Source organism: Somniosus microcephalus, chromosome 1, assembly GCF_052327205.1.
Source record: "Somniosus microcephalus isolate GS21.2 chromosome 1, FLI_Smic_1.0, whole genome shotgun sequence".
NCBI classification, from domain to species: domain Eukaryota; kingdom Metazoa; phylum Chordata; class Chondrichthyes; order Squaliformes; family Somniosidae; genus Somniosus; species Somniosus microcephalus.
In genome coordinates this window covers 258,396,766-258,420,726 of record NC_140987.1, presented here as the reverse complement: position 1 = coordinate 258,420,726, position 23,961 = coordinate 258,396,766, and the positions used below count along the sequence as shown (strand labels likewise).

General features: G+C 43.1%; 1 protein-coding gene across 3 annotated transcripts in view; it reads right to left on the bottom strand.

Annotated features, from left to right (window-relative positions):
* The window catches only part of aco1 (aconitase 1, soluble), a 91,334-nt gene that overhangs the window by 18,871 nt on the left and 48,502 nt on the right, over positions 1-23,961 (bottom strand). For all 3 annotated transcript variants that reach the window (XR_015078996.1, XM_085992752.1, XM_085992759.1), the window contains exons 7-16: positions 22,104-22,243; positions 21,279-21,450; positions 19,160-19,260; positions 16,375-16,491; positions 8,301-8,460; positions 5,482-5,617; positions 4,750-4,834; positions 4,211-4,367; positions 1,786-1,910; positions 1,445-1,549 (exon numbers count right to left, since the gene is read on the bottom strand). Coding sequence is in view for 2 of the 3 variants with exons in the window: in XM_085992752.1 (XP_085848878.1) it covers positions 1,445-1,549; positions 1,786-1,910; positions 4,211-4,367; positions 4,750-4,834; positions 5,482-5,617; positions 8,301-8,460; positions 16,375-16,491; positions 19,160-19,260; positions 21,279-21,450; positions 22,104-22,243 (1,298 nt within the window). In the remaining variant the exon portion in view is untranslated. The remainder of the gene's footprint in view (positions 1-1,444; positions 1,550-1,785; positions 1,911-4,210; positions 4,368-4,749; positions 4,835-5,481; positions 5,618-8,300; positions 8,461-16,374; positions 16,492-19,159; positions 19,261-21,278; positions 21,451-22,103; positions 22,244-23,961) is intronic.

Below are 23,961 nucleotides of genomic sequence, written 5' to 3'. Positions count from 1 at the left end.
CTCATGTATACTGTAGTACCGGCAGTGACCACACCTGTATATAACGCCGAGTAGTAATCTGTTGTTTCAGTTGCAGTTTGAACCACGTTGAGTAAACACCTGTTGTACCGTTCTCTGCAGTCCTTTTCTTATTACACGGACGTAACAGGAACTCTGGCAAATTCTTCCCCAGTCTGGGGACACCGAGGCCTACTAAGAACATAGGAACAGGAGGAAGCCATTCAGCCCCTCGAGCCTGTTCCGCCATTCAATTAGAACCCGCCTTGGTTCCATAACCCTTGATACCATTGCTTAACAAAAATCTATCAAGCTCAGTTTTGAAAATTACATTGATCTCCAGCCTCAACAGCTTTTTGGGGATAGAGTTCCAGATTTCCACTACCCTTTGTGTGAAGAAGTGCTTCCTAAAATCACACCACTGCTGTCCTGCCTGAAATCACCTAACTCAAAGAAATAAAAGGTCTGGTAATTATCTAGTGCCTTAAAACATAAAACATCAAAGTACTTGACACACACTGAATTATTTTAAATTGTAGTGCCTTATGTGGACAAGCAGTTCAACCATTTTACAAAGAAAGATCCCACAAACATCAGAGGTGAATGACCAGTCAGAGACATCCACAAACGATGTTCATTTGCTTTGTTTTTCATCAAATTTACAGTACATGAAAACTGTGGCTTGTAAAGAAGCCATGGGTAACTTTTACTGTTCAGAGTCAAGTACAAACACAAGCCAGAGAAGTGTTCAAAGCTGGCAGGCAAATGCTGCAGGAAGGAAAAAGCTCAACCATCCCATAACCATTATAGTGTCAGCCGTGGTTCAGTTGGTAGCACTCTTGCTTCTTGAAGGTCATGGGTTCCAGTCCCACTCCAGAGACTTGAGCACAGAAATCTAGGCTGCCACCCCCAGTGCAGTACTGAGGGAGTGCAGCACTGTCGGAGGTGACATCTTTCGGCTGAGACATTAAACCGAGGTCCCGTCTGTTCTCTCAAGTGGACGTAAACGATCTCACGGCACTATTTCGAAGAAGAGCAGGGGAGTTCTCCCTGGTGTCCTGGCCAATATTTATCCCTCAACCAACATCACTAAAACAGATCATCTGGTCATTACCACATTGCTGTTTGTAGGACCTGGCTGTGCGCAAATTGGCTGCCATGTTTCCTACATTGCAACTTCAGAAGCACTTCATTGGCTGTGAAGTGCTTTGGGACGTCCTGAGGTCATGAAAGGCGCTTTTTAAATGAAAGTCTTTTCCTTTCATTAGAGTGCCCATCACTGCAGTTTGTGTGCCAAGCACATGGAATTCCTCTCAATCTCTAGCACACTATGAGGATTATTACTCTAAATATTACAGATAGATTAAATCAGGGAATATTGGAATCTTTTCCCCTGGGGGATGGGGCTGTGACCCTAGATATTGAAAACGCCACTATGAGTACATACCAAGTTTTCAAAAAATGGTGGAGACTTGATATATGTTGACTTGGGATTCCAAGTGTAGAGTTTGTCACCAGGAGCATTCAAAGAATTCCAGCATTCATTTCCTTTCTGAGAAAATATAAATTAAAAAAGTAACACTGTGCTTCGCATCTGTAACTTCTGAACCTCTAATCCACTGAAGGATCAGTGATATTGAGAGATCAAATTTCGACGGTGGTTTAATGTCATATTTAAATATTGGTTAAAAATATTTATTAGAATTAAGTATTAGTCAATCAGACACTGTTGCAACAGGTTAAACTACCAAAACTTTGAATTTCCTGGGTAAAGTCCAGCTAGTTTACCTCAATCTTCTCATAAACTTCCTTAAACATGCCAGGAATAACAAATTTCCTCTCAATTTCTTGCAGATCTTCCCTGGTTGGCCAAATATCTCTCAGAAAGATTTCCTTTCCTTCCGCTGTAACACCTGTAATGGAAAAGAGCTGTAAATACAAAACTGTACTGCATTATGCAACACCCTGGAGGAGGAAGTTAATCACATTCGCACCACACAAGTGCCAGGCAATGACTATCTCCAACAAGCGAGACTCTAACCATCTCCCCTTGACATTCAATGGCATTACCATCGCTGAATCCCCCACTATCAACATCCTGGGGGTTACCATTGATCAGAAACTGAACTGGACCAGCCATATAAATACTGTGGCTACAAGAGCAGGCCAGAGGCTGGGAATTCTGCGGCGAGTGTCTCACCTCCTGACTCCCCAAAGCCTTTCCACCATCTACAAGGCACAAGTCAGGAGTGTGATGGAATACTCTCCACTTGCCTGGATGAGTGCAGCTCCAACAACACTCAAGAAGCTCGACACCATTCAGGATAAAGCAGTCCGCTTGATTGGCACTCCATCCACCACCTTCAACATTCACTCCCTCCACCACCGGCGCACTGTGGCTGCAGTGTGTACCATCTACAAGATGCACTGCAGCATCTCGCCAAAGCTCCTTCAACAGCACCTTCCAAACCCGCGACCTCTACCACTTAGAAGGACAAGGGCAGCAGACGCATGGGAACATCACCACCTACAAGTTCCCCTCCAAGCCACACACCATCCTGACTTGGACCTGTATCGCCGTTCCTTCACTGTCGCTGGGCCAAAATCCTGGAACTCCCTTCCTAACAGCATTGTGGGTGTACCTACACCATATGGACTGCAGCGGTTCAAGAAGGCAGCTCACCACCATCCTCGAGGGCAATTAGGGATGGGCACTAAATGCAGGCCTAGCCAGCGACGCCCACATCCCATCAATGAATTAAAAAAAACTACTTGGTTATAACCATACAGCACTTGAGTATTTATAAAATATTCCAATTTATTTATGTGCAAATTTGATTTTTACTTTTCATCAATGTTTATAAATGTCTAAATTACTAGTAATTTACCATCTCCATTAAAGTGCTGCTGTTGCTGTGTCAGCCATGGCTCAGTGGGTAGCACTCTCGCCTCTGAGTCGGTGACACTTCAATACAGTACTGAGGGTGCGCTGCACTGTGGGAGGTACCATCTCTCGGATGGGACGGTAAACTGAGGCCCGGTCTGCTCTCTCAAGAGGATGTAAAAGATTCCATGACACTATTTTGAAGAAGAGCAGGTGAGTTGTCCCCAGTGTTCTAGGCCAATATTTCTCCCTCAACCAACTTCACTAAAACAGATTATCTGGTCATTATCACCTTGTTGTTTGTGGGAGCTTGCTGTGCACACATTGGCTGCCGCGTTTCCTACAGTTACTACACTTCACGAGTACTTCATTGGCTGTAGTGTTTTGTGACGTCCTGAGGTTGTGAAAGGTGCTATACAAATGCAAATCTTTCTTTTTTTAGGTCTCTAAATAACACACAGGATTTACGACTAGTGGCGGCACACATCATTTTCCAATCCATGCTCTCAGGACTCAGTGTTGATTTACCAAATCGCTGGAAGTGCCGAGCATCCCAACGGGTAACTTGATACAGGAAACTTTCTGGTATCCAGCACTGACGGGACCGAGCTGGTGCCGTACCATCAAAACTGCCGTAGAAACCAGCGCTAATGTTAAAACATACGGAGCTTTTGAGCTCCATGTGAATCAACAAACCCTGTTGCTTAGCAACAGCTTCAAAACAGTCGGCCGCAGCTTAAAAGCGTCTGTAGCTAAGCAACAGCTTCAGCTAGACCTTGCAGAGTCTGACTGGAAAAAAAAGCAACGAGAAGTAAAAAAACTTATAGGAAACGGCTCCTGAATTTTGCCGGTAGATAGAGCTTTCCGGACATTTAACCTCCGGTTAAACGAAAGTTTCCTGTATCTGATTCTTTCTTCTCCACCTGCTTTATGAGAAGAGGAACTCATAAGTAGGGGAATCCTGGACACAAATTTACACAGCACAACAAATGCCAACCTGCTGACACCACTGTTCCTGCAGTATACATCCATTTCCTTTCTCAAAACCTCCAGGCTCAAAATCAATTGCAAGGACATAAAGACCTTAATACTTGAAGATTTTGAAAAACATAAAAACAAAGAGAAAAACCGTAACAATGGAACCTACAAAGTCTTCAAGCTGCCGTGAACAGATTTCCTACTGCCGCATAGAACAGAAACTTGCAGGTCTACCAAAATATTTAACCAACCCTCAGAATAAACTAAAAGTAAACCGTAGTCTTGTTTTTATTTGCTGTGGAAATCCTTCTTTAGCAGTTCATGGTTCAGATACACTGAGAAGCAGCTTACCCAATGGCTCCTCTTCAAAGTTGATCCTTATACTCCCAGCTATGGCATATGCAATAACCAATGGCGGGGAAGCTAAGTAATTCGCCCGTGTGTGGGGATGTACACGACCTTCAAAGTTTCTGTTCCCAGACAATACTCCAACTGCGACAAGGTCACTCTGAACAAACAAGGATTACATAATTTAAAATGTCTGTGCAAGCGATGCTGGCAAGCATTATACTTTTTAATTCAACCTGTTCATTGGAATAAGTACACTGATCATGGCCAAGTCTTCTTGCTAGATTTTCAACTCCCTGAAAAATGGTTGTAAGTTAATTTTTCTTCTGGAATAGTAGATCTCAGAAGAAATTCAAACTTGCTGTCTAATCACTGCGCTTTAAGTAGCACTTCCTTCAAAGGATCATAACGCGTCAGTACTTTGAGAGCACAAATGGAGTCACAGGTAATAAATATCATCTCGGCTCTACATTTTGAGCGACTCCACAATAAAACATACACGATCAAGAAAGAACTCTTCTGGGATATTCATAGCACGTTACCTTAGTAATGGCTTCCACTACAGGCTCTGGGAGAGGACCACTGTTACCAATGCATGTCATGCACCCATAGCCAACAACATCAAACCTACAGAATACAAAAAAAAATTAAATCACAAATAGTTAGAAATCTGAAAGTCCTACTCTGCCTGCCTGTACCAATATAAAAGTAAACATGGCAGCTTGCGTTGAACTTGCATTTAAATAGTGCCTTTCACAATCTCAGGCTTTCCCAAAGTGCTTTCTGACTTATAGATGTTACCTGGCCTACTTTATACTTTCCTGTGCATTCTCCAGACAGTTCAACTACCTTCTTAAACTCAACCCAACCAACAGATCCAGCCACTTAACATACATCTTCATTGGTTGCCAAGATTTGTTTGGATTTTCATAACTGGAAGCAGATTCAAAACGGTAGTCTGCAATGCATTTAACTAAACAAATCTCACTGTGTTTGCTTAGTTAGCTTAGTTCCTCCTCGCAAGCCTACAGATTTTAAGACAGTTTGAACCAACCTTCCAACAGACATATCAAAATAAGCTTGCTACAGGGATCTGAACTGCAGTGGGATTTTTTTTTTTAAATATAACCTACTAAAGAATTCTAAACAAGTGTTAAAGAAAGTTGAGAAATGACTAAATTGTATACAGTACTAATGAGAAGATCAGTCTCTGTACAGAATCCCAGTACGGACCAAGACAGCCAACATAAACCACGGAAGAATTCTGGACTTACCCTAGCTCGGCGAGATAGGGCATGACTCCACTCTCCTTTAAGTAGTAGGTAACTACACCACTTCCTGGAGATAAGCTGGTTTTGATGTAGGGTTTAACACGGAGGCCAGCTTCTACTGCTTTCTTTGCCAACATCCCTGTAAAATATAGAAGAAAAAATATATCAAATATGCTTCCTGAATGAAGCACTGCGATAGCAAGGTACAAGGTGGTTTCTCAGCATTTCTTATACTAGCCATCTTCTCAATGGAGACATTTTTTGTATTACCAGACGTATTCAAAACTATGAGCGGTTTCGATAGAACAAGTAGGGAGAAACTATTTCCGCTGGCAAATGGGTCTGTAACCAGAGGTCATAGATTTAAATTAATTGGCAAAAAGAAGCAATGGGGAAATGAGGAGAAATTTCTCCACACAGAGGGTTGTTAAGATCTGTAACGTGGTGGAATCAGATTCCATAGGAACTTTTAAAAGGCAATTAGACATGCACTTGAAGAGGACTAACTTGTAGAGTTATGGGGAAAAAGCCGAGGTGTGGGACCAAATTGGACAGCTCTTTCAAAGAATCAGCACAGACGTGACGGGTCGAATGGCCTCCTTCTGTGTTGTAAGATTCTACTGTATGATGTTAAGATTTATTGTTGTGCATACTGCATGAAGGAAGGTTCAACTCATTGATTGAATAAATGGTCACCGTCAAATGAAAAGGGCACAGGATGGCTTTGTCAAGTAAACATTTAATTTAGCTGGGAAAGCTTAATAAGACAAATAATTGGCACGCTAACCTACCAATTTCTAATGCTGAATAGTATTATAAAGCACAGTTAGAAAAATCTTTTATTTTGTTGCAGAAATGCCACTGCACTTAGCAAAGGGTTAAGCAAATGCTTTAGAAAAATGCACAACTTGAATTCTGATCCAGCACAAATACTTCTCACTAGTGGATGATTTGATACATCTTGTTAAGATCTGTGCAGTAAACACACATCCAAAAGATGAATCAGATCCATAAATGAAACATGAATTACTTCTATATAACAAGAGTGAAGAACTCTACATTTCCAACACATGAGATACGAGCGCCTTAGCAGCAGGTGTCCTGTGCAGCAGTAGAAATCAGACAACTGCAGCTTGGAAAAACATCACAAGTATGCTAGGAATATGTGTTAAGTATTCCTGAATCAACACACAGCTTTTTAGCAAAAAATCAGACTAATAGCTGGTCTAGAATGTTTCTCAAGACTTTTTGGTTTTCTTCAACTGCAAAGTATTTTCACTGGCAAGCATGTCTGATAATACTAGCAAGTTACCAAAATAGAGCACAAAAACATCTCTATCATCTTGCAGTAGTGCAGGGACAGGAAGCAACTGAGTTGCTTCAAGGAAGCAATTAAGTTTTGTATGTGTATCCAAGTAACTATGTACCTGTACATACTACATCAGCTGATCTAAGTTTATACAGCTCAATGTGATTCTGTATGAAGACATCAATGCCATTTGATTTGCAATGAATTAAAATCAATCCATCAAATAGACACTTGTATTACAGTTCAACAATTTCAGATCATAACCACTACTCCTATTTCTTCAGACAACAGGTGCTGGTAATGGTTCTGCTGTTGCCATTTACACCTCCTCTAGACCCATCTTTTGTTTCTTTACTTGTCCCATTACCACCCCCATTGGCCTTGCCCCATCATCCCTTTTGTCATTTAATCTCGCCTGCCTTCCACCTCATCACAGACCTTCCATTTCGTTCCTTCCTCCCCTCCCCCCACCTTCCCTGCCCATGTACTTGCTTAAAACCTGTTACATCTGTAAGATTTGTCCGTTCTGATGAAAGCTCATCGACCTGAAACGTCAACTCTTGTTTCTCTCTCCACAGATGCTGCCTGACCTGCTGAGTATTTCCAGCATTTCCTGTTTTTATTTCAGATTTCCAGCATCCGCAGTATTTTGCTTTTGACTTCTATTACAGGGAACTGTGAAATACGTTAGCGAGGAAAGAAAGGTAAATTGGACTCTGAGCTCCATGCATCCAAACAATTGTGGTCATGAGGGTGGGACAAGTGGCCTGATCCAAGGTCTCTAGTAGCGCATGTGTGTGTGCCCATCTGATTTCCTGTACCTTTGTGAGAAACTACCTGCGTTCTGTTCAGCACTTCCCAATAGCCGAGATTGATAACTTAGCTTGTGAAACATGATAGAATGCAAATTTTCCACCTACCACTACGTGGCACAGTGCCCTGGAACTAAAATACAGTATCCCAACAAACAAGTTATATTTAGAACACATGAAATAGAACTGGTCAGACACCAACAAAATAAGTTATCTCCATTTGTGAGCTTGACCACAATTCATTCAAGATTGTATCACTGAAATTACCTGACCAGTATCACTTGGATGGACAGGAGGATGAGATATACAGACAGAAGTCACTGCACGCTAGTCTCTTCTGACCTGGAGCCAAGAATTTACAAGCACCTCCAAACTTCTCTCAACAACGGAAATTGAGCTCGAATCGATCTCAGATTGTCTTATTTACAGCAATTTAGACTTTCTGTGGCCTTAAAAGGGACAGGGCAGGCCAAGTTAAACACAACTGCTCCTGAGCAGAATGATACATTGTGCGTATGTACAACGCACAATACATGGTACAACGCTCCTTTGTTACAAAATGGCGTATCATCTAACTTACAATGACACAGGAAATCTACCAGTACCCTGCCAAAATGTTCACAATTGGAATTCAACACAAAACCCCCCCCAAATTCAGGCTTATGTAGATAGGTAGCAGAGTGCTGCAGTAGGTAACATACCTGCTCCTAACATTACAGATGGATTGCTGGTGTTTGTACAGCTGGTGATGGCAGCAATTACCACTGAACCATGGCATAGCTCATACTCCTGCTCATTGTATTTAAATTTCACGGTGTCATCTTGACGAACTGACAGAATCTGAAATCCTTTAAATCCTTGCTAAAATTGAGTGGCAAAGAGAGAGAGAGACAGAAAAATCTTAAGACAATGGAAATTTGGTTTCGATATAATCCTTCATCTTCAATTATGTGACATTTCCCACAACTCCACTGGTTAAACTTTAAAGAAAAAAGGAGTGTGCAGAGGTAACATTGGCAATATAAAGCCATTTCATGTCCCCCTTCTAGTTAGTCTGAAATTGGTACAGGTAGACTACCCTTTATCCGAACTTCCGAAAACCGAAACCCTCTAAAAACCGAAGGTTTTTTCGGTCAGCGTAAGTCGTGCGCACAACATGACCAGAGTGGCGCACGACTTACGCTGAGCAGAGGGTCAGCGTAAGTCATGCGCACGGCCCCCCGCGGACCCCCCCGCCGACCCGACCCCCCCGCGGACCCCCGCCGACTTACGCTGAGCAGACCTGTTGGTGGAAATGCGGAACTTCATTGCATTCCAGGCTAGCAGCGATGGACAAGCCACGACTGCGGACCCCCCCGCGGACCCCCGCCGACCCCGACCCCTGCCGACCCCCCCGCCGACCCACCTTCCGAAATCCGAAATTTTCCGAAAACCGAAACACGGCTGGTCCCGAGGTTTTCGGATAAAGGATAGTCTACCTGTATTAAAAAATGCCCATCTGATCAAGACCATTCTTAGAATTAACCTTCATTCCCTTCATTGTGTTGATCCTCCACTTTGGGACCTCCCATTCCAGAAGGAGATGTTCCATTGACATCAGTAACCAGCTCCAGGGAGTGGGGAGAGAGAGCGCGGCCCAGACTCACCGGCGGCAACAGCGAGAGCGGCCCTGGGTGGAGACTGAGCACAGAGACCGAGGATTTAAAGAGCGGGGGGAGAGAGAAGTAAAAAGTAATCGAAGTGTGACGTCACCAGAAAGCAGGTAAGTGATTTGTTTGTATTTCGCTCTCACTTTTTTCCAAACTTCATTTTTGTGGTTTATCGTTTCTAGGGTCTCTGTTGTGTAGCAGGGAGTGCTAGTAAACAAGGGCCCTTGAGTATATCATTTAATTGTAGTGTAATTAGTGGTAATGATTTGATTTAATTTAAAATAATTAAAGGGTAAGTCATGGCAGCACAGCTCGGCCCCGTGGCATGCTCCTCCTGCGCTATGTGGGAAATCAGGGACACTTCCTGTGTCCCTGATGACCATGTGTGCAGGAAGTGTATCCAGCTGCAGCTACTGACAGACCGCATTGCGGCGCTGGAGCTGCGAATGGATACATACTGGAGCATTCGTGATGCTGAGGACATCGTGGATAGCACGTTTAGGGAGTTGGTCACACCGCAGGTAAAGGCTGCACAGGCAGGAAGGGAATGAGTGACCGCCAGGCAGTGTAGTAGGCGCAGGCAGGTAGTGCAGGGGTCCCCTGTGGCCATCCCCCTCTCTAACAGATATACCACTTTGGATATTGTTGGGGGATATGGCTTATTGGGGGAAGGCAGCAGTAGCCAACTTCTTGGCACCATGGGTGGTTCTGCTGCACAGGACGGTGGGGGGGGGGGGGGGGGGGAGAAAGAGCAGGAGAGCTATAGTGATAGGGGATTCTATTGTAAGGGGAATAGATAGGCATTTCTGCGGCCGCAAATGAGACTCCAGGATGGTATGTTACCTCCCTGGTGCAAGGGTCAAGGATGTCTCGGAGCGGCTGCAGGGCATTCTGGAGGGGGAGGGTGAACAGCCAGCTGTCGTGGTGCATATAGGTACCAACGATATAGATAAAAAACAGGATGAGGTCCTAAAAGCTGAATATAGGGAGATAGGAGGTAAATTAAAAAATAGGACCTCAAAAAGGTAGTAATCTCAGGATTGCTACCAATGCCACGTGCTAGTCAGAGTAGAAATAGAAGGATATTTCAGATGAATACGTGGCTAGAGGAATGGTGCAAGGGGGAGGGATTCAAATTCCTGGGACATTGGAACCGGTTCTGGGGGAGGTGGGACCTGCACAAACTGGACGGTTTGCACCTGGGCTGGATCGGGACCGATGTCCTAGGGAGAGTGTTTGCTAGTGCTGTTGGGGAGGGTTGGGAACCTGTGCAGGGAGACAGAGGAAAGGGAAGCAAGGATAGAAGCAAAAGTCAGGAAGGAGAAAAGCAAAAGTGGGAAGCAGAGAAAGCAAGTGTGTAAATCAAACAGGGCCACAGTAAATAATAATTCTAAAAGGACTAAGTGTTTAAAAAAAAAAGCCTGAAGGCTTTGTGTCTTAATGCGAGGAGCATTCGTAATAAGGTGGATGAATTAGCTGCGCAAATAGATGTAAACAGATTTGATATAATTGGGATTATGGAGACATGGCTCCAGGATGACCAAGGCTGGGAATTCAACATCCAGGGGTATTCAATATTCAGGAAGGACAGGCAAAAAGGAAAAGGAGGTGGGGTAGCATTACTGGTTAAAGAGGAGATTAACACAATAGTAAGAAAGGATATTAGCTCTGATGATGTGGAATCTGTATGGGTAGAGCTGAGAAATACCAAGGGGCAGAAAACGTTAGTGGGAGTTGTATACAGACCCCCAAACAGTAATGCTGAGGTTGGGGATGGCATTAAACAGGAAATTAGAGACACGTGCAATAGGGGTACAGCAGTTATCATGGGTGACCTTAATCTACATATAGATTGGGCTAACCAAATTGGTAACAATACTGTGGAGGAGGAATTCCTAGAGTGTATATGGGATGGTTTCCTGGACCAATATGTCGAGGAGTCAACTAGAGATCAGGCCATCTTAGACTGGATATTATGTAATGAGAAAGGATTAATTAGCAATCTTGTTGTGCGAGGCCCCTTGGGTCGGAGCGATCATAATATGATAGAATTCTTCATTAAGATGGAGAGTGAAGTAGTTGACTCAGAGACTAGGGTATGAGGCACGAGTTGGCTAGGATGGATTGGGGAACGTTACTTAAAGGGTTGACGATGGATAGGCAATGGCAAACATTTAAAGAGCGCATGGATGAACGACAGAATTTGGTCATCCCTGTCTGGCATAAAAATAAAACAAAAAAGGTGGCGCAACCGTGGCTAAGAAGGGAAATTAGGGATAGCATAAGATCCAAGGAGAGGACATATAAATTGGCCAGAAAAAGCAGCAAACTTGAGGATTGGGAGCAGTTTAAGATTCAGCAAAAGAGGGCAAAAGGATTAATTAAGAGGGGGAAAATAGAGTATGAGAGTAAGCTTGCAGGGTACATAAAAACTGACTGTAAAAACTTCTATAGATATGTGAAGAGAAAAAGATTGGTGAAGTCAAGCAGTCAGAATCAGGGGAATTTATAATGGAGAACAAAGAAATGGCTGACCAATTAAATACATACTTTGGTTCTGTCATCACAAAGGAGGAGACAAATAACCTCCCAGAGATGTCGGGGATCATAGGGTCTAATGAGAGAGGAACTGAATGAAATCGGTATTTGTAGGGAAATGGTGTTAGGGAAATTGACGGGATTGAAGGCCGATAAATCCCCAGGGCCTGATAATCTACATCCTAGGGTACTTAAGGGAGTGGCCCTAGAAATAGTAGATGCATTGCTGGTCATCTTCCAAAATTATAGACTCTGGCACAGTTCCCATGGATTGGAGGGTAGCTAATGTAACCCCACTACAGGAAACTTTCTGGTATCCGGCACTGACAGGACCGAGCTGGTGCCGTACCATCAAAACTGCCGCAGAAACCAGCGCTAATGTTAAAACATACGGGGCTTTTGAGCTCCGTGTGAATCAACAAACCCTGTTGCTCAGCAACAGCTTCAAAACATTCAGCCGCAGCTTAAAAGCGTCTCTGTAGCTAAGCAACAGCTTCAGCTAGACCTTGCAGAGCCTGACTGGAAAAAAAAAACGAGAAGTAAAAAAACTTATAGGAAACGGCTCCTGAATTTTGCCGGTAGATAGAGCTTTCCGGACATTTAACCTCCGGTTAAACTAAAGTTTTCTGTATTTAAAAAAGGTGGTAGAGAGAAAACTGGGAATTATAGACCGGTAAGCCTGATGTCGGTAGTGGGGAAAATGCTAGAGTCCATTATAAAAGATGTAACAGCAGAGCACTTGGAAAACAGTGACAGGATCGGACAAAGTCAACATGGATTTACAAAAGGTAAATCGTGCTTGACTAATCTACTGGAATTTTTTGAGGATGTAACTGGTAGAATAGGTAAGGGGGAACCAGTGGATGTGGTGTATTTGGACTTTCAGAAGGCTTTCGATAAGGTCCCACATAAGAGATTAGCGTGTAAAGTTAAAGCACATGGGATTGGGGGTAAGGTACTGACTTGGATAGAGAACTGGTTGGCAGACAGGAAGCAAAGAGTTGGAATAAACGGGTCTTTTTCTGAGTGGCAGGCAGTGACTAGTGGGGAACCGCAGGGATCGGTGCTAGGACCCCAGCTATTTACAATATATATTCATGATCTAGACGAGGGAACTAGATGTAATATCTCCAAGTTAGCAGACGACACAAAGCTGGGTGGGCGTGTGTGCTGTGAGGAGGATGCCGAGAAACTCCAGTATGATTTGGACAAGTGGTTGATTGGGCAGATGCATGGCAGATGCAATATAACATGGATAAATCCACTTTGGTGGCAAATACAGGAAGGCAGATTATCTGAAAAGCAATAGATTGGGAGAAGGGGAAGTGCAACGAGACCTGGGTGTCCTTGTGCACCAGTCGCTGAAGGTAAGCATGCAGGTGGTTAAGGAGGCAAATGGTATGTTGGCCTTCATAGTGAGAGGATTTGAGTACAGAAGCAAGGATGTCTTGCTGCAGTTGTACAAGGCCTTGGTGAGACCACACCTTGAGTATTGTGTGCAGTTTTGGTCGCCTTATATGAGGAAGGATGTTCTTGCCATGGAGGGAGTGCAGCGAAGATTCACCAGACTGATACCTGGGATGGCAGGAATGACGTATGAGGAGAGATTGGGTCGATTGGGCTTATATTCGCTGGAGTTTTGAAGAATGAGAGGGGATCTCATTGAAACTTATAAAATTCTAACAGGACTAGACAGACTAGATGCAGGAAGGCTGTTCCTGATGGCAGGGGAGTCCAGAACCAGGGGTCACAGTCTAAAGATAAGGGGTAAGCCTTTTAGGACAGAGATGAGGAGGAATTTCTTCACCCAGCGAGTGGTGAACCTGTGGAATTCTCTACCACAGAAGGCAGTAGAGGCCAATTCATTAAATATATTCAAGAAGGAGTTAGATATATTTCTTAAGGCTAAAGGGATCAAGGGATATGGGGAGAAAACAGGGACAGGGAACTGAATTTGGATGATCAGCCATGATCTCATTAAATGGCGGAGTAGGCTCAAGGGGCCGAATGGCCTACTCCTGCTCCTATCTTCTATGTTTCCTGGAAGTCTGATAGATTGTCATCCAGACAGATCCCAGGTGCTAATGTGCAACTGTCCTAACCAAAAAAATTAAGCAGTGACCCAGCACAATTATTAAAACAAGGAACAATATATCTTGTGGGATGGGGGAAGGAAGAGAGAAAGAGAAGTATCTGATATTGAAAGTCACACCTTTCTTCTTTTAAATGCAACTGGTTTAATTATGAAAATAGGTCTAGGAATTTTCACAATTACTTGAGGATTTTCAAGTGATATGCAAAAATCTCACGGAAGTTAATCTTAAGAATAGTCACTTAAATTCAACAATTATTCAGAATGAGCAAGCACGATATAGGGAAAGCTGAGAACGATATAGGGAAAGCTGAGAACAGTGTCTTTCATTTCCTCTATCATGCAGCCAAATTGATACAAGTCTACTTGTGCTTGGTCTTAAATCCAAGTGTTTTTTTAGTAAAACTGCAGCACGTACAGGTTCGCAAAATAGTTACGGATGAGGAAGGCTGCTCAGCCCATCTTAATTCATCCACCCAGAGATTCTAACATCCCTCCCCATAGTAACATCAATTGTTTAGTAAATATTCCCAGGTTTTTGCTTCCTCCACTCCAACAGGAAGTTTATTCCACGTGGTGATCATTCCGTGAAATGATGAATTTCTTTATATCAGTCCCAAAATTACCTTTAACTAGTTTGAACTTGTGTCCCCTAGTTCTACACCCACAGTTTAATTTAAAGTAATATCCCCGGTTAACTTTTTCTATAAAATCATACAATAATACAGCACAGAAGGAGGCCATTCACCCCATTGAATCTGCACTGGCTCTTTCGAAGAACAATCCAGTTAGCCCCACTCCCCTGCTCTTTCCCCATAGCCCTGCAATTTTTTTCTCCTTCAAGTATTTATCCAATTCCCTTTTGAAGGCTACTATTTAATCTATATGCACCACCCTATCAGGCAGTGCATTCCAAATCCTAACCACTCGTCGTGTAAAACGTTTTTCCTCATGTCGCCTCTGGTTCTTTTGCCAATCACCTTAAATCTGTGCCCTCTGGTTATCGACTCTTCAGCCACTGGAAACTGTTTTTCTTTATTTACTCTATCTAAATCCTTCATGATTTTAAACACCTCTATCAAATCTCCTCTTGGCCTTCTCTGCTCCAAGGAGAACAACCCCAGTTTCTCCAGTCTATCTACGTAACTATAATCCTTCATCCATGGAACCATTCTAGCAAATCTCTTCCATTCCCTCTCCAAAGCCTTCATGTCCTTCCTAAAGTGTGGAGCCCAGAATTGGACACAATACTCCAGCTGGGGCTGAACTAGTGTTTTGTATAGGTTTAGCATAACTTCCTGGCCTTTGTATGCTATGCCTCTATTTATAAAGCCTCTACTTATACCCTTACCAATCTTATATACCTCTAGAAGATCACCTCTCAGATGCCTCTTCTCCAGGTTGAAAAGCCCAGGTTTCACCAGTCTTTCCACATAACTCAGACACCTGATACAGGATCCATCAGGTGGCCCTACTCTGCACTGCCTCAAGTGTTTTAATGTTTCTCGACAACCAGAGTGGACGCAGTCAAGATGTGGTCTGAACAGGGCACTATAAAGTTTGATCATCACCTCCTTTGACTTGTAGTCTATTGTTCTAGCTATGTAGTTCAAAATCCTATTTGCTTTGTTGATTGCTGCTCTGCATTCATTGGCTATGTTTAAAGAAAGAAAAAATTTGCATTTATATAGTGCCTTTCACGGCACCAGGACATCTCAATGCACTTTACAGACAATTAAGTACTTTTGAAGTGTAGTCACTGTTGTAATGTAGGAAACACGGCAGCCAATTTTGACACAGCACGCGCTCACAAACAACAATGTGACAATGACCAGATATCTCTTAGGATAAATATTGGCTAGGAAACCGGGGAGAATGCCCTGGGGCTCAGTGGGTAACACTCTCGCCTCGGAGTCAGAAGGTTGTGGGTTCAAGTCCTATTTCGAAGAACTTTAGCGCTGAATCTACTAAAACTCTCAAGTCTCTTTCAGCTTCATCCTCGGCTTCAGCTATTTCAATTACATTCATGGAGTATACGTGTCCTCCGATTAAGTTTCTGTGAAGTGCCTTGGGATATTTTTCAGTGATAAGGGCACTATGTAAACACAAGTCGTCTATTTTACTTTTCTTTGCTTACGTCTTTGTGTGTGTCTTGGCGAAATTTCATCTGCCGTTCTACTACCCATTTTCATATCGTGTCCAACCTATTCTATGATTTCCGAGCTACTACTTCTGATTCCATTGGCCCGCATAATTTGGTAGCATCTGCAAATCTAACCACTTTGCAAGGGGTTTCTGAAGCCAGGGCATTTATGCATTAGAAACAGCCACGGTTCCAATACTGAGCCCCAAGGCACCCCAACTCAGTATTCCCCACCCCGATATAACTCCTCATGCAAGCAGTCATTGTTTTCCTACCTTTCAGCCGGTTTGTACCCAACATAAAACTTTCACCTTTTTGCATTTCCAGTGGTAGATGGTATATTTGAAGCTCACCTTAGCAGTCAAACAACTTTCAAAATCTTGCTTCATATCGGACACAGCCACTTTGTCCTGAGGTCGTTTGGGGCCGCTGCAGCACGATACCACAGAGCTAAGATCTAGTTCCACAATCTGCGCAGAACAAAAGATTTCAGTTTGGAACAGTTCAGCTGAGCAAAAGAATGTTTTCTAACCTATAAAACATTTATTTGCATCACATTAAGACTGCAAAGAAACCATCAGGATGCTCTCCCAATATGGAAGGACAATAGACGTTGTTCACTCTAATAAGATACTCTTTAGAATAATGGGGAGTGTTTTTTTTAAAGTAGGGCTTCCCCCCCAAAGAGGTTAATTGCACTGCAAATTGTTGAACTGAGCTGCATGTCTCAGGAAAGTCCCTAGTCTATGCTGTTGGCTGATCTCACTACAACTGGGCTTTTAAGTGAGGGCACAAAGCAAGTCAGCCAAGGCTCCCACTCCTGATCACCATCCAGTGACCCCTGATGTTGATATTGGACAAGAAAGGAGGGGGGCGGGGGGAGTCAAGAATTAGGCACACCTAAAGCACCCCACCCCTGCAAATAGTTTGCTAATGTTGTCTAGACTCAATTATAAAAGAATACTACTTGTGCCAACGATGTCCATGAACTGTACATCAGCATGAGTCACTGCCTTGAGGAGAAGCAGACTGTTTCCAGTAGCTAAAGAGTCGAGAATGAGGGGTCATAGATACAAGATTAAACGCAAGAGATTTAGAATAGAGAGAAAGACCAGCTTCTTTATGCAAAAGTTGAGAGTCTGTGGAATTCACTTCCAGGGTTAGTGGTAGAGGCATAAACTATGTCAACATTCAAGATTGGATAAAGGAAAAGAGGATGAAATGATATGGGAACAGGTTGGGTATATGTGATAACGATTTGCTTGTGTGGAGGGTAAATGCCAAGATGGACTGGTTGGGCGAAATGGCCTGTGTTGTAACTTCTATGTAATAAAAGGAGTTAAATTAGTGAAACAGTATATTAAAATACATTTATGCAGTATGTATAATAGACATACATGTCTGTGTAAATACTTTTATACAACATGTATTTTTAATTGTATGGAGTATTTTGTATATACAGGAAACTCTTTTTTATCCGGCACCAACAGGACCGGCGTGGTGCCGGTTTATCAAAATGTCTGGATTACAGAGAGGTATAGTTAAAAGGTACGAGAGCTCCGTACACAGCAACAAATCCAGGCTTCCCTGTTGCTTAGCAACATGTGCAGGAACCCCGATTGCACAGCCACAGATCGAGGAATGGCCACTAATATGAAGTAAAACTTACCTGAACCTACTCCTGACTTTTGCCGCTTAACCAAGATTTCCGGTTATTTAGGTGCCGGTAAATCGAGAGTTTCCTGTAGATATATAATACTTATTTGCGTTACATTCTGTGCTGGGTCGAAGGGTTTGTTTATTTTGACAAATATGTGAAAGTAAAGTAGATGTTTCATATGGCAAGAATTTGGGAATTGCAGCTAAGCATTGGTTTCAAAGGGGCTGGAGTCAAGTTGGAGTTTGTTATGGAAGCGTGAAGTAGGATATGCAACAATGTTCTTGTTAAGCTGCACACCACCCGGGGATCGGGAGGTCCTGCACAGGCTGCTCAACGTCTTTATAATGCAAAAAACAGCACATGCGTGGAAATTTGAATGGGCCGCGCACCCAAAAAAAATTTAGCGGAAACACTGACAAACAAGGGAGGTTGTAGTGCTTGAACCGAGTGCGGAGACATACAAAATGTTAAGAGGAGGAAAGAATGGGGCTACAGAGAAGTTGGTGGTGCTGACTGAGAAAACGGTTGGGTGGTGGAAGTTGTGTGGCAGGGAGTGGTGAAGGGTTTGGCAAGGAAATGAGAAGGAAGAACATCAAGGATTTCAGCGAGTTTGGTGACAGTGAGTGGTGAGCACAGAAAAGGTGCTGGAATAAGGTGTGTGCAGGAAAGAGGGAGTTAGGGCAGTTATGAAGAGAATGCTGAGGGAAAGGGTATGGAGGAAAATTAAAAATATTAATAAGCACTGGGGAAGTGAGTCTTGCAGTTTGGAAAGGATGGGGAATTTCAGGGTGTGCGGACATTTAAAAAAAGCACAAATGCCAGGAATGGAATTAAAATACACACAAATACTGAAGGCTGGACTAAACAAACACAGAGACTAGGACTAATAAAGAACAATACCAAACTCAAACACAGGGAGCGGGAGCTCAAAACAAACAAAAAACTGGCACTTGGACAAACGCAAGTGCCAGGAATGGAAATTTTTATTTAAAAAGTACTGGGAGTGATATATTTCAACAGGGATTTGCATGGGAAAGTTAACTCAAATAGATTTTTCTTATCCCTCCCCCAGAACCTCCTCTCACCATTTGCCCCACATTCGCCCCTCCACCCTCACCGTGTCCTCCACCTCGTCAAAAAGTATTTCATTGGCTGTGAAGTACCTTAGGACATCCCGAGGTTATGAAAGGCGCTATACAAATGCAAGTTATTTATTTTCCTTCTTTCATCACTCCAAACCTGTAACTTCCACCCTTATCTCCACCTCCCATCTCCTCACCACCCCACCCAATTCAGGCCTCACCTAGAATTACCTGACTAAGCTATAACCATAGATAAACTCAAAGACTTGGGGCTACTGTATCATATTTTTTTTTTTTTTTTTTTTTTTTTTTTTTTTTAAAAAAGGTCTATAATTTGACATTACAAGGTTTCTCAGCAGCCTGAGATTTTACTTGAACACGCAGGGATCATTTTACCTGAGTAAACTCTGGATCCTGAGATGGATCACTGAAATCTCTATACATTCCAACAGCTTTGAGATATCGCTCAATGTAACTCAGCTTATTTTCATCTCGACCTTAAAAGGAACAGAAAACAGCAAGAACATGGTAAACGGCTGTTGCTTTCTAGAAACAGAGAGTACCTTTCAATAGTTAAAAGAAATGTCGGTATCAAAACACGAGGTGACAATTGCTCTAATAAGCAAACAAGTTCTGCAACAAAAATCTATCGACGTACCAGCAACAGAAATCTATCGACACGAAAGATCTAACTATATAAAGACAAACAGTAAGATGCTCTCAATACAGTTGGTAGCTCTGTGGTCAAGTAGCTTCATTAATACGTAGTCACGTATCAAATTTTCCCACAGCAGTAAATTTTTGATTGATTTTTTTTTTTTTTTTTATAAATGAGGTTGCGACTTACTCAGTTTCCCCACATTCAGGCTTCACTGGGCCACAACCCTCTCTTGTGGCTAGGAGGGTAGCCATTCAGCCTGTTCCCAAGCCTCTTTAACCAACTACCAGAGAGTGTGAACAGCAGCAGCAGCATGGTGACACCATCCCTCTGATTTTCCCTACCTGAGGTGGGACAGTACTAGCCTGCTACAGAGCAAAGATGGAAATCCAGTGCGGTGGAAATTTAAATCCACCATCTTCTACACCAACAACACTGCCCACTGCTGCACCAGAATACTGCCCTGACAAGGTGTTTTAATCTTCAGGTATAGGGATTCTAAACTTCCATTTCAGATACCATGCACAGGAGAGATCCGCCCGGTTTCCTGGGCCAATATTTATCCAACATCACTAAAACAGATTACCTAGTCATTATCACATTTGTCTTTGTGGGAGCTTGCTGTGTGCAAATTGGCTGCTGTGTTTCCTACATTACAACAGTGACTAAACTTCAAAAGCACTTAGTTGGCTGTAAAGTGCTTCAGGATATCCTGAGATTGTGAAAGGCGCTATATAAATGCAAATTCATTCTTTCACCACAATTGGGAAGCTTGGAGTGTCCAAAGTACAGCCAGTGAGCCATTGGGAGCTAGAAGCCTGACTAGTTGGTTCATGAAGCCACAGAAACTGTTTCTATTTGTATTTATATTTCTTACTCCACTAGTTTCTACTGGTTACATTTCCTGGGAATGAACGATAGGAACCGTCCGATCTCAGCTTTGCTTCCGCATTGGTGGATAAATCTTCAGAAATGTGTTAATTAATGGCAGCATTCACAAACTTCACATGATCCATGGTACGCACTTAAAAACTTTGCACCACATGCTATTGTGAAAAATATAACTCCTCCCAAAAGTAGGTTAGTGTAATAGGAAAACACTTTTTTTTTTTTTTATATGTGTTCATGGGATGTGGGCATCGCCGGCAAGGCACATCCCTAATTGCCCTCGAGAAGGTGGCGGTGAGCCACCTTCTTAAACCGCTGCAGTTCTCGTCTTTGTAGCGGTTTGGTACAACAGAATAGTTTGCTGGGCCATTTCAGAGGGTAGGTAAGAGTCAACCACATGGCTGTGGGTCTGGAGTCACATACAGGCCAGACCAGGTAAGGACGGCAGATTTCCTTCCCTAAAGTGAGCCAGATGGATTTTTACATCAATCCAGTAGTTTTTTATTCCAGATTTATTTAATTAACTGAATTTAAATTCCCTAGCTGTCGTGCTAGGATTTGAACTCATGTCTCCAGATCATTAGTCCAGGCCTCTGGATTACTAGTCCAGCAACATAACTACTATGCTACCATACCCTATGATCTGGAATGCACTGAAAGAGTGATGGAAGCAGATTCAATAGTAACTTTCAAAAGGGAATTGGATAAATATTTGAAGGGGAGAAAATTTGCTGGGGCTATGGGGAAAGAGCAGGGAGGCATGGGACTAATGGGATAGCTCTTTCAAAGAGCCGGCACAGGCATGATGGACCAAATGGTCTCCTTCTGTGCTTTATGATTCTATGGATAGGTACACATCAGTACCTCAGCAGTAGATTTTCCTTCTCTATTAAAGTAAGGCGGATGAATAGATAGAAACATATCCAGATTATTGCAATGTGCTTTTAAAATTAGATTTCATGGTCATACCCGTTTGTTCCAGGTACTTGATGCTTATTTTATCCACTGGAAAGAAAGCTGCAGTTGCCCCGTACTCTGGACACATGTTGGCAATAGTTGCTCGATCAGCGATGGATAGTTGCACTACACCTGGCCCAAAGAATTCAACAAACTTCCCCACAACCCCAACCTGGCGAAGATGCTTTAAAGAAAAGGAGAGAGAATTAAAACAAAAATTGTTTCCATGCATAAGTTAATCTTCTCCTTCTTGGGCAGTCCCTCGGAACCGAGGATGACTTGCTTCCACATTAAAAATGAGTTTGCAGGTGACGGATGAGTCCAATGTGGGACCTACAGTCTCTGTCACAGGTGGGGCAGACGGTGGTTGAAGGGGCGGTGGGTGGGCTGCTTGGGTTGACCTGCGTTCCTTCCGCTGTTTGCACTTGGCTTCCGCTTGCTCCCGGCGAAGAGACTCGAGGTGTTCGCCGCCTTCCCGGATGCTTCTCCTCCACTTTGTGCTGTCTTGGGCCAGGGATTCCCAGGTGTCGATGGGGATGTTACACTTTTTCAAGGAAGCTTTGAGAGTGTCCTTGAAGCGTTTCCTCTGCCCACCTGGGGCTCTCTTTCCATGCCGGAGCTCCGAGTAGAGCTCCGAATAACCGTTGTTAACAGTAGCTTAATTGTTCTGAAGTTGGTGCCATGAACGAGTTTAAGATTTTTTTAAGAGGTTAAAAAAAATTTTAATGGTTACAATTCATTTTATTAAAATATAATGCAAGTTAGTAGAATTCTAACATTAAGCTTGAAGCGCCTATGACAACACCTCCTCAGTCTTTGGGCGCATTGTGTACTTACTTTTGTGATGGTGAGGACTATATCTGTTGATGTTACCAAGGAGTCCGGGGTTCCTACCAACTTATAGCCAACTACTTCTGGAAGAACCATGCTGATGGGTTGACCCAGCATCACTGCCTCAGCCTCAATGCCACCCACACCTGCAAAGGAAACAGTATTCACACCATCAGTGAGAATCCAGAATGCCACAGTCCTCAAACAGTGCACGTGGCAATACCCAGCTGGTAGGCGATGTTTCAGAAGGTCGTGGGTTCAAGTCCCACTCCAGAGACTTGAGCACAAAATCTAGGCTGACACTCCCAGTGCAGTACTGAGGGGAACGCTGCACTTCGCCATCTTTCGGATGAGATGTTAAACCGAGACCCCATTTGCCCTCTCAGGTGGCCATAAAAGATCCCATGACCCTATTTTGAAGAAGAGTAGGGGAGTTATCCCCGGTGTCCTGGCCAATATTTATCCCTCAACCAACATCACTAAAACAGATTATCTGTTGCTGTGTGTGGGAGCTTGCTGTGTGCAAATTGGCTGCCGTGTTTCCTACAATACAACAGTGACTACACTTCAAAAGTACCGAATTGGCTGCAAAGAGCTTTGGGACATCCTGAGGTCATGAAAGGCGCCATATAAATGCAAATTCTTTCTAGGTTACTCCACACTAATCTGAAGTTCCAGCTGTTAGTAACATCAATAGAGCCACTGAAGAACACACACTGCCTGCCAAGCAATTTCCCGCTCAGGGCTCCTCGAGGCGGATAGTATGCTCTTAAAGCGAGGATCTTGTCTAAAATATAGGAGATTGTGGGTTCCCCCCCCCCCCCCCACCCGCCCCTTGGAGTGACAGAAATGGGACCAGTGCTTTGTACTCCCCTAGCTATGCCTGCTCTTTTTATTCAGTTTTACATGTTATTGAATGATACAGGCCTTCAAGATTAAGGGAAGCATAACTATCCAAGTACCCAAGCACTGAAGCTCCGTGTTGGCCGAGTTAAATAAGACTGCCTTTAGAATGTTTGGTGCAAAACTTGTAACAGTTATATTACAACTGGACTGGACTAGTAAGTTACAATTATAACACTACATAAATCAAGACAATGGTATAGATCAGAGGTCAGCAATAACACTGCTGCAAAACAATGAGGTCACTAATCACCAAGACCAGATTTGCAGATGCGCCTGTCTGAAATTTTTCCACAGAGTGCAATAGAAAATTAGATCAGAGCAGCCATCTAAGCAAAATGACTTAGAATGACACGAAGTAAAAGTGGGTAGCTGGAAGTAGAGCAAACCCTCACCACCCCCAGAGACACATGTTGGAAAATTGTAAGCGTGCAGCCCATGATTTTCCATCTATTAATATTAATACCTGGAAAATCGTGGGTTACGGCATGCAATTACCTGATATGTTCGCGCAGCAGGCAAGGAACCACACCAAGAGTGCACAAGTGGAAAATGTATTCTTTAATGACCAAATATTAGCTAAATTGATTGACCCAACACTTTATTCTGCAGAATGATTGGGAGTTTCACACACTTGCAGAAACCAAGGCGCATACAGACCATCAACTCTTGGAGAGCAGCTGCATGTGGTATTGAGGAATTGATTAAAGCACTTGCGATTTTATCAAGCAACACATGCTCGTAGAATGGAACTGAGTATTTCACTGGTGATTGAGCACCAGATACTTTTTAGCTTGTGTAAAAATCTTTAAGACTTTTTCAAGCCTGCAGCATGTGGAAGTGTCGTTGTTGCAAGTTTCAAGTCTACCATTAATATTCTCTTGGGGACAGTAGTCGCAGAGGCAGTCTATGCATCTTACATTCAGGTGTGTACCTGTACCTAATATATTTTTTTTTTTTT